Consider the following 11,766-nt stretch of genomic DNA (forward strand, 5'->3'; position numbering starts at 1 on the left):
CAAAGGGTTAATCACAACGCGGAGGCCGTGAGATGTCTTTAGACCAAGGGTAACAAACAGAGCAGAATTTAGACTCCAAGGGAGATCGAGCAGAATGGTGCAATGGGATAGCCATGAATCGAGGTTAAATGCTCACTCATTGCTTCATTGTTTCTAAATTCTTTCTTTCTTTTTTTAAAGCATTTACCAACACATTTAAATGTTATAAAATATAATGTATTTTGGAGGAAGCAGCAAGGAGATACAGAAGAATAATACATTGATTTGAGATCAGAAGCGTATCCTGATTGGGTGCTCTCTGTTTTCAGACAGTAACGATACAATTTACTTTCTGGAGAAGTAAGAAAACAAGTACATATCATGAATCCATACCTATCAGAAAGGAGGCACTCACCTGAACTTGCATGGATCATAAAAGCGCTACTTTGATCAGCTGATACAATATGAACAAAAATAATAAGTTTACAGTTTATGCAATCACTTTTCTTAAAACAATTTAACTGAATTTAACAATTTACCAACATTGCATATCCTGTATTTACATATGGCACAAAGGAACAATACAAGCACCATAACAACTACAGCACAATGTAAGTAGTAAAACTATTTTAGAACAGTTTGACTTCTTACCTGGGATCAACTGGGTGGCGGCCCCTGCCTCCACTACATCCGGATGCTTTCTGTCTGAGCTAAGCTAAGTGGTGCTCTCAGCCAAGGAGCTGGCCCTGTACTGTAGAGCTTGGGTCCGTAGAGCTAACAGAAGCCCCTACTTAATTTACTCTATTCAATATATATCACCAAGTGAAAGCCTAGCTGAACATGATCCCCATTTTTGATGAATTATATAGAAAACGCATTGCAAAAAAAAACCAAAAAAGCATTAAATATAACAATCAATATATAGAAAAAACTCACACGCGAACTTCCTCTGTTACCGGCAATACTCCAGGATTTGCTCCTTCTCACGCCAAACCAGGATTAGGTTAAAAACTTTAAATTAATTGCGTCTCTCTCATTATTTTTTAATGTGAGCACTGAACGCTATCCCATAATCCTTTGCTCAGCCGTACGGTTTTGTGAGATGAAAATTCAATAAATCTGTGTGTTCCTAATAATTGATATGGCAATGTTGAGCATTTTAATAATCCCTGAATTTTAGCGCCTTAAAACTCCAAATCAGCCCTAGTCACAGCGTGGCTGTTTTAGCCTCCTTTTTGCAGTTTAGTTATAATTCAGTAAATTTAAAGTTTAGTGGATTCCCATTACATGGTTTAGCTGTGTATCTCCCTCTCATCAATAGGGGGAGCTCTCAACATGTAAACAGAGGGTATTTCACCTGATCTCTTGATTACAGCCTACTGTTGGTATAGATTTGTGTCTCATACCTTCATTTAAACACAGAGTTAAATTGCTCCATATTTCAGCCTGTCTCTATCGTCAAGGTCTCTGAAGAAACGGGGTCTATTCCCGTGTGAAAATGTTGGCCCCTAGTTCTGATAACTGCTTTGTCCCTGGGGCAAACATTACATTCCAAGCATCTATTGCAGATAATATTTAGCTCATGCCCAGTGTCTTCTCAATGCCAACTCTGATAAAGCACAAAAGCCTTGTTTTCAATAAGAATGAGATACACAGACACAGCAGAGACTCGGAAAAAAAAAGGAGATATTTGATAAGCAGCGAGAACATCTACAGTGTCGCAAACGTTATCATGAAGTGTGGGCAGGGGTCCTCTACGAGTTGGGAAATTTGCAGTAAGATTTAGAGAGACAATCAGGAGAAGCCAAAGCTGTTTTTTGGGATGAAAAGAGACAGAATATTCTTGAAGAAGCGGCTGTTCCTCCAAAAGAATAAAAACCAGGAGTATCCACGAGCCAACATAGACAACCTTCCCTCCCCAAAAAACAAAACAGAACAGAAAATTAAGGCAGTTAATCCAGCATTGCAACAATACGGTGTAACGAACTGGACAGAGCAATAAAGAGAACGCGAGACAGCGAAATAACTAAAACATAATAACACAGAAAAGCAGAAAGAAAAAGAACAACAAATGATATAGCGCTAACATATTCTGCAGCGCTGAAAAACAGAGAACCAGAAGATACAAAATATAGATCCAGATCAGATACAAGGACAGGAGAGAGAAGAGAAGGGGTGGTTATTGCCTGAAGAGTAAGGCTCTTTATTGGTTGAAGGTAGCTGGTAAAAGAACAGGCTACATTGAAGAAAGGAACTAGAATTCCATGATGTTATTGTCGACCCTCATTTTGCTTTTGTTGGTGGCCTCAAATTGCCTTTTGGTGGGTCAGACGTGCGAAATTCCAGAAGATGACCGTTTGTACATTTTGTCCAAGATCAAGGCCCAGATTGTGGATGCACTGGGACCCCCTCCTTCTGTGTCCACACTATCTTCTCCAATACCTTCTCCAAGCTCCTGGCCAGCACTGAGGTCAGAGCAGAGGACTATACGAAAAAGACACAGCAAGAGGCAAAGTGCAGGCCTTGAAGACAGCTCTCAGGTCATCCTGTTCCCCTCCTCAGGTATGCACTGCTTAGTAGTTACAACAAGACTTTAAAGGAAACATATATTGAATATCCTTGTATGCTTCAGTCAAGCATTCTAAACTGAAATCTCTAGAATTCTGCTAAAAATATTTGAATCGCTCTATACTAATCTACTCTACCCTACAATTCATTGCACGTTACGTAAAACGAGTGAGTGACCCTTTACACACTTTCCCCACCTTGAAATCATTCTGTCAATCTGTAGTTGAACTGTTTAACTTTGGTGTCTTTAAAAAGCGAAGGTACAATGTGTGCTTACTATTTTAACATAGACGATTACACGTTAGGGTGAGATCATTGTACGTTTACAAACCCATCATTTTATTAAGATAATCCCTGCTGAGCAGCAAGCTTGTGGACACATGTTGCGTAACTTTAACAAGCGCTCAAAATAGCGTTTGATTGACAGGATGAATTTGTCTCTGTTTGTACCAAGATTACTTGTGTAAATGTTTAAAGCTGGGTTATAAAAACTTAAAGCAACGAGGTCACTTATATTTCCTTTGGGGTATATTCACTAAACACCAAATTCTAGTAAATTAAATGTTGGAGAGTTTTTCCAGTCTTATATTTTGCCATTTGATTTTCAATGCACTACAATTCAGCGTTTAGTGAATAAAGCCCTTTATATAAAATAATTTAAAGCAATATTTCAACTGAATAATATATTTTTTTAATGCAACCAAGCTGCATTATATTGATCAATCATTTCCACCTCAGCATCTGACATTTTTTCAGCATGGAAATTTTTTAAACTCTCAGTGACGGTTATTGATATTAAAAATCCAGCTGAAAGTTGCTGAAGTTAGAATTTAATCAAATCTGAAATTAGCTGAGATTTCCCAGATTTCTGCTGTTGTGAGAAAATTGTATTATTTTTTATTTCTTGGATATTTTGTGACCATTGTACCCAGAAGAAAGAAACGTAAGCTAGAGATTTTGTAGTTTGTCAGATTTTTATTTTTTCAAAATATTGAACAGAATTAAAAATTATGATGGTTTCCAGAAATTGGCTGCTGATGGGGCAGATTAAATGGACAGTACAATATGTTTCAGCAAATAGGATTATTAATGATTACGAGTGCAGAACTGGACAAGCATTTTTTGGTAAGTTCATGACATAAACATAGCTGTTTTGTTTATGTAATAAAAATATTAATTTAAAAATAAAGGTAATAATTTAATAAAATAATCTAGAACAAAGCACCTTGTGTACTAAGAGCAATTCCAGGGCAAAGATCTAGAATGGGAACATTCAGCAGGGGCAGGCCCGGACTGGCCATCGGGCACACCGACCAAATGCCCAGTGGGACGCGATGTCCATTGCCTGAGGCCGGCAGGGGAGGTCACATGATCTCCCTGGCCAGTCCATGCAGGGCCCACGCTATCTGAGCGCTGGCCCTTCTGCATTCCATGACAGGACGGTGGGGAGATTAAAGATCTCCCTCACCAGCCCACAGACAGTGTAATGCAACTCCGCCGGGTTCTTCTTGCGACATCCGGAGCATTGCCATGGCAACACTCCAGGTCTCCCAAGAGTATACTGTAGCCCCACAGGCTAGAGTTTACTCACCACTAGGACCACCAGGGATGGCAGCATGCCCCCCTCCCCTCCCCCCCACCCAGGCTAGAGGTTAGAAGGGAGGGGGGATATAATGCTTGTTTTTTGGGGGCTTTTATAAAAAAAAATACATATATATTGGCATTAACCTGCCTCCCCAACACACAATCCCTCCAAACACACACAGCACACACACACATCCCATCACCCTCACACAGCACCCTAACACACACACACACACATCACCCTCACACACACACAGCACTCTCACTCACACACACTTCACCCCTCACACACAGCACCCCCACACTCATACACACACACAGCGCCCTCGCACACAGCACCCTCACTCACTCACACACACAGCACCCTCACACACACACTGCACACCTCACACACAGCACCCTCACACACACACTGCACCCACCCACACACACACACACACAGCATCCTACTTCAAGTAGTTCAGCACTTTTTTGGAGTGGTTGGTGAGTCAGGAAGCGGGGAGTCGAGCATTACTTGGACGACTTTTTGTGCGTGTCCGGGAACTCTTCATCGTGCCTGCATTTGTTGTGTACCATTCATTGGGTGGCCAGATTGTTTGCGGTTCCTTTGGCAGTGGAAAGGACTGTATTTGCTTCCTGGGGCTGGAAATCGATTCGGCGAAGGGCGAATGTCGGTTGCCTCGGGACAAGCGCAAAGTACTTCGGGCTGCGGTGGGGGAATTGCGTCAGTCCAAGAAGGTCATGCTTCGGGCATTGCAATCTTTGCTCAGCAAGCTTAGCTTTGCTCGGGGTCATGGTCATCTGGTCAGAGATTATACTGCGACTTTGGTGGCGGCATGCAAAGGAAGCGGTGGTGATCGATATCTGTCATTGTAAGGTGAACAGTTTAATGGCTAGCTTAATTTGGAAGTTAGGAGGGTTGTGGTCAGGCACAGGGAACTGGAGAATAGATTGGCTGGTATTTGTTAAATCTGTGGGTTTCAAGAAGGGCTTAGCCAGGCACTGTTTTTGCACGGTGGCAGAGCACAGACATCTTAAGGAGTCAAGGTCTGAGCTTGTGGTGGGGCTGGTAAAGGGAAGAAAATGGGGGGATAGGGACTTTGGAGTTAGAAAAGGAGAAAGGGGTAGGTAAAAAGGAATGGTGAAATAGAATTGGAGTTATCAGTTGGTTATGGTGTTCGGAGGTTTAGAGTCCGTAGGTGTTTCAGAACCTCGGAGGTGTAGGGGTATCTGGGCATGGGCTGTTAAGAAAACGTTGGCACTTTATTGGTTATGTGTTATATATTATTATATGTTATTTATGGTTAGTCATTGCCCTATTTATTATCGGGTCTGCTAAAATTATAAGACGGCAATAGGTGGGGGGCAATGACTTTTATTTATTATTATATGTTATGTTTAATAATAGCTGTGGACAGGTTTTCCCATACACAGACGTGTTGTGTTTTATTAAAGGGGGTGGGGATGGTTTGACAGGTACAGATTCACCTGCCCATATGGCGACACTGCACCTGCCATGTGTTCCCCCTGTGCTCTGTTTGTTCCCCAATGACTTGGAAGCCTAACAATCACTAGAGTCTAATTTGGCAGAATTAATAAATGTAATAGTTTGTATCCAATTAGGTCGGGGGGGGGAGGGGGGCTGGGGGAGGGTGGTGAAATAAGCCATTTTTTTTTTTTTTTTTTTTTTTTAATTCTTTATTTTCATTGTGCATGAAATAACAATAGGCGAGCAAAGCCACAATAGCAGCTGCAGGCTTTTCATAACATTTTTACAAATTAAATTGTGGCAGATTAAACAGCACTTTTTTTTTTTTAAAGCAAACATGCAAATATCCATCGTTATGACAATAGTAGATATCTATAGATTCACTAAGCTATAAAAAGCCTATGAATTGTCAAGTTTAGTTACGTTTAAGATTATATTAAATGAAGCAAGCATGCAAATTTCTAGCGTTCTGACAATAGTAGATATACATAGATTCACTAAGCTATACAGGCCTATGAATTGTTAAGTTTAGTTACGTTTAAGATTATATTAAATGTTACAACAGGTTAAAGGAAAAAGAATAAAACAAGCTTGGACCATGTAACTAGGATTACTGAGCATATGATAATGTTTTAGTTAATAGAACCGTCTGGCTGCCTAAGTGTACAATCTGCAATCTGCATATCTTTACAAGGTATATACAAGTGAGGCACATATTGGATAGCACATTGAGGCATTAATTAAGCAGGCTGTGTGCCTAGCATGAAACTTAGTTTGCGTTACAAAAATTGACAAGTGGTTCACTTAATGCTGACATATTACTGAACATGCTCGGCAACGAATTAGTATCGATTTTGCTTAAAACCAGGTTTGGTTGGCCTATTATGCTTGTTAATGAGTCCGTTTAATGAAAACAAGAAGGTAAGTGGAAGTCCCTTATTGTCCATCAGGTTGGGGGCTGACAGGATAGATAGAAGGCTGTAGACTGACCCTATGGAGGCATGCTCGTTCATAGGTCACAGGGGTAGTCTGTTTAGCCTATGCCCATTGCAGTGACTTGTGTCCTGCCTGCGTCGTTTGTCTCAGGGGCTCCTCTGGGCCGGGAATCAACTCCCTTTGCATTCCGTAGAGTGTGCAGCTTTGCAGCTCCTCGCTTAGCAGCAGTGGCGTGAAGGGGATGATAGAAGTTCCCGGAACAGGTGAGTGGCTTGTGTGGGGACCAGGTTTTGCGGCATAGCTCCCGTGTATGTGTGGATCCATGCGTTTGCCCAGGTAGCCAGGTGACTTTTCCCGCCTGTGAGGTCGCTGGCTTTTGCGTGTCGTTTCGGCCTTTCTGGGTGCTTGCGGGGGGTGCCTGTAGTGGAGGCGACGGGTTTTAGGACGGATCCATGTGGCCACTAGCTTGACTGCCGGTCTGTGGGCCATTCCGCGGTCGCATAACATTGTCCAGAGGCTCGTGCAGAGCCGATCGAGTTCCAGTAGAGGGTTCGCGGCGTGTTGGGCGTATGTGCTCCGCTTCTTGGGCCTATGATGGGCGGCCATCTTAGCTTCGTCCCCGCTGTCCGATGCCTCCCAACGGGATGGTCTCGCTTGTGTGGGTGCCGTGATGTCCCTCACGGCAGGGGGGGGGAAACAGGGGTCCCGTTTACCTCTAGGTGCCACAGCAGTGTAGGCAGCCGGGAGACCGGCCGTATCCTCTCGGCTGCTCCCGCGAGTAGGCCCAAAGAGGCTTCAGGGTGTGACCTCCGGTATATTAGCCAGGAGCCTTGAGAAGCTGTCTCTCGTGCGTGGAGAAGTATTTCAGCCGAGTCCCAGCTCGTTTTCTCGAGTGGAAAGTTGTTAGTTTTGCGTTTTTAGCGGGTTTTCGGCAGGAGCTCTCTCCTTGTGCGACTTGTCGGCATGGCGGTCAGGCCCCGCCCCTGAAATAAGCCATCTTTTTACATTCTCCTACTTAGCATGCAATCACATAATTACAATTGTTTGGCACTGAGCAATTTGTGAAAACATATTCTGAAAGTTTGTGGGGGTTATTCACAGTTATTCTCTAAACAGGGAATTGTTGAGCTTGGCCAGGACATTGTTAATTTGAGGCAAAAACAGACTAGACAGAAACATAACTGGGTTAAATATTTTTTTCTAATTGTATTATTTTGTCCTAGTATTTGCAAGTTCTTTGTAAACCCTCCAGGCTGTAAATGTGTCGGTCTTTGGTGCACGAGGTAGTATTCAGTAACTGCCATTAGATGTCGCTAGCGGGCTACTTCTGTATTATTAGCTTTTACACTAACAAATTGTTTTCCTGGCACTATAGGTTTATTAGATCCCCCCCTCCCTCGTCACCCCCTTCACGCTGGGCTGAAGGGGTTAAAGCCCCTTAAGCCACTTGCCTTAATCCAGCGCTGGGCTCCCTCGGCGTTGGGGACCTCAGCTCCCCCTGCCGACGTCAGCGCCGAATGCGCATGCACGGCCAGAGCCGCACACGCGCATTAACATCGCCCATAGGAAAGCATTACTCAAAGCTTTCCTATGGACGTCAGTGTCATCGCAATGTGATGTTCAATGTGATGTTGCTGGATTATCCCGCAATGTAAACATAGCAGTTTCTATGACACTGCTATGTTTACAGCTGCAGGGTTAAGACTAGGGGGACCTGGCACCCAGACCACTGCATTGAGCTGAAGTGGTCTGGGTGCCTATAGTGGTCCTTTAAGAATACCACTACCAATTTAGGAAGCAGTTTTTTTTTTTTTTTTAGTAGATAGCTCCCTAGTTTGTTACCCTTAAGGGGTATCTACTAAACAGCTCCCTAATTTGTTATGCTTCATTATGTGGTGTTGCCATATTTAAGGATACCAAAATAGGAAGGAATTTAAAAAAATATGGCAATCCCACATAAGGGTTCCAAACTAGGGATATATCTGCTTATATAAACCATTGAAAGACTTGCTGGCAATTGGGACATTCCATTCGTCCAAAAGGAAATAAGAAAACAAAAATAATGGACAACACATGTATTATTTTCATCACGATTTGTTAGAATGAAACAAATTCCAGGTGGGCATAAGTCTATAAGCTAAGGCTAAACCATCACATAAATCTGAAGACAAATATTTTGTGACATTGTCTTCAGTTACAGAGTCCACGGTGCTGTACAGAATGTGAGAAGAGGTCATAAGAAACCTTCATTACTCTCGGCGCAATAATGGCCTTTGTACGTTTACATAAATATTGACCTGTTGTGTTTGGCGAAAAAGTTTAGTTCGGCTGAATGGAATTGTTATAGAATGATTAAAAACCTTTATTAAATTTCTCCATTAACTTCATGATATGACAGATTTTCCTAACAGCATTTAGAATATTAGAATGAGAATGTATTTTCTAGAAGGATATGACTAACACCGGAATTGTCAAGTTCCTGTAATATGAAACAAAGTATACCATAGTTAGATCATGAGAAACTGCACTAATGAAATGTCCATTCACTAAAAAAGCCTTGAACCTGACCTCAAATCTAACATCACTAACTACCCAAAATGGCGCCTAAAGCCCCCCTCCCATCGAGTAAAGCCTCGTGCTAGCAAGATGGTGCCTGAACCATCGTGTCCACACCCGTGTCCAAGATGACGCCACCTCTCGGTGGGAGAACACTTAGCCAGCCACTTAGTACTTAAGCCAATTAATAATATTGATGGGTGGATATTGACATAGCCACTTAACACCTAACCCAATTAATGATGTTTATTTGTTGTTATCTTGATATTCAATGATGATGTAATATTGCTCTTATAAGGCTCTGCGAGCCCGCTTTTTAACCAGATGCCATTAAATTTTCTTGAAGTTCTTTTAACCTGAACTCCATGTGTCAGTGTGAATTTACTTCTGCGTATACGCAATTTAATCATCTCAGATTTGGACAGGAACAGATAGACATTCAAACACATTTGTTTGCTTAAAATAATCTATATCAGAATTACGAATGTTGGACTTGTAACTTGGAAATTCGACCAAACAGATGTGCCCAAATTCATACAATTTGCAGGTTCAAAACAAAACGAATCTCCAAGTCTGACATATATATTTACTTTTTTGAGTATTTTGTGATGAATGTCTTTGATTTATCTTGTTCTCCTGTGCTCTTTCTTTCAGATGTCTTATGTGAGACCCCAAATCTTGATACATCTCATGAAGAACTTGGCAACAGTTTTACTTACATATTCCGTCCTTCACCTCATATCCTGAGTCGCAAAGTCTTGTCAGTACAGCTTTGGTTTTACACAGGAAATTCTCAAACCCACCCTCCAAAACTGTTGCAAGACACGTCTAAAAATGAACCCACTCTACTTCATAGCCTATCCTCTGCTCAAGTTGATGATCACAAGCCTCAGCCACCAACTGATGGCCCTGTCACCCAGCATGACCATCAAGTGGACAATTTTCCTGCTTCTTCATTTAACATCAGTGGAAATTCTGACATACTTCAACACTTGGTGGACCTCCAGGTGCTATCAGAACACAAAGCAATAACTGTGGCCACTTCCAGGGTAGAAAGAGTTGATGACTGGATTGTCTTTCATTTGGCACCAGCTTTTCTAAGCTATGTAACACAGGGTCTATTCGTCATGCTGGTCAATTGCCCTACCTGTCCATGTACCAACGAGCCTGAATATACCCCGTTCCTTATGTACACTACTCGGCCCTCTCATCGGAGTCGAAGATCCAAGGTTCCCTGGTCTCCATCTGCTCTGGAATTGCTGCAACGTCCTGCAGGTTCAGGCATCGAGAGCGCCCATTGCCATCGCGGCTCACTCAATATATCATTCGAGGAGCTAGGATGGGACCAGTGGATTGTACACCCTGGTAGCTTCCAGTTTCACTATTGCCATGGCACCTGTTCTCCAAGCCATGGTTTGAGCCAAGCTCTCCACTGGGGCCACTGCTGTGCCGCACTTCCCAGTACAATGAAGTCATTATGGGTTACCACTACAACAGATGGTGGTTTCTCGTACAGATATGAGACGGTGCCAAATCTGCTGACTCAAGACTGTGCCTGCAGTTAGAGCCAATAGCTCACTTTATGAAGATGACCAAAGTCCAACAGCAGCGCCCCTGCCTGTGCTGCCTTAGCCTTCCAATACCAAGAGTTTTCAAAAGGCGGAAGGACAAGAGCAGAGCAATCTGGCATTGGAGCTCAGATTTTGGGGTTAAACCTTTCATGGTTTAACCCCTAAAGTTAAGCCAGCGTCAGAGACCTCTTGCCACCATAACAACTTAATTTCTATAAAAATAATTGAACTGAAAAATATTCTCCAAGTCAGCTTGGCTGCAGTTTGGCTATTTTGGTAGTTAAAAATAACTGTGAATGAATACCCCAAAGCTATACAATATAATATACCTACTGCACTTACTGTACCTCCCTCTACTGTAATGTAACCTGTAAAGTGCTGAGTACACCTGTTAGCGCTATATAAATAAAATATACATACACTGTATACCTACTGCACTTACTGTACCTCCCTCTACTGTAATGTCACCTGTAAAGTGCTGAGTACACCTGTTAGTGCTATATAAATCTAATATACATACACTGTATACCTACTGCACTTACTGTACCTCCCTCTACTGTAATGTAACCTGTAAAGTGCTGAGTACACCTGTTAGCGCTCCTGCCTCCCTCCATGCTGCTGTGGGCTGGTGAGGTAGATCTTTGATCTCCCCGCCGGCCCATGGAGGCTAAGAGCAGAGCCGGCACTCAGATAGCGTCAACTCTGCATGAGCCGACAGGGGAGATCCGGAGATCTCCCCTGCCGGCAGGGGTCAAGTCCTGGGGACTAAAGTGTGGGATCTCTCCCAAGATTCCCACCCCCCCAAAAAAAAAAAAAAATATACACTTGTGTGTGTGTGTGTGTGTATATATATATATATAAATATATATATATACACGCGTACACACACATACACACATACATTCACAGACACACATACACACACACACTTACAGACACATAAACTCAGACACACACATACATTCACAGACACACATACACACACACACACACACATACATTCACAGACACAAACACACACTTACAGATGCACACATATACACACACTTACAGACACATACACATTCACAGACACACATACAC

General features: G+C 42.6%; 1 protein-coding gene across 1 annotated transcript; it reads left to right on the forward strand.

The window, feature by feature from the left end:
- Nucleotides 1-1,594: 1,594 nt before the first annotated feature.
- On the forward strand, nucleotides 1,595-10,987 carry INHA (inhibin subunit alpha). Its single transcript, XM_063428571.1, has 2 exons — nucleotides 1,595-2,541; nucleotides 9,767-10,987. The coding sequence occupies exons 1-2, from the start codon at nucleotides 2,244-2,246 to the stop codon at nucleotides 10,675-10,677; spliced, it is 1,209 nt and encodes a 402-aa protein (XP_063284641.1). The 5' UTR covers nucleotides 1,595-2,243; the 3' UTR covers nucleotides 10,678-10,987.
- The last annotated feature ends 779 nt before the right edge of the window (nucleotides 10,988-11,766 follow it).

Source organism: Pelobates fuscus, chromosome 8, assembly GCF_036172605.1.
Source record: "Pelobates fuscus isolate aPelFus1 chromosome 8, aPelFus1.pri, whole genome shotgun sequence".
NCBI lineage: Eukaryota > Metazoa > Chordata > Amphibia > Anura > Pelobatidae > Pelobates > Pelobates fuscus.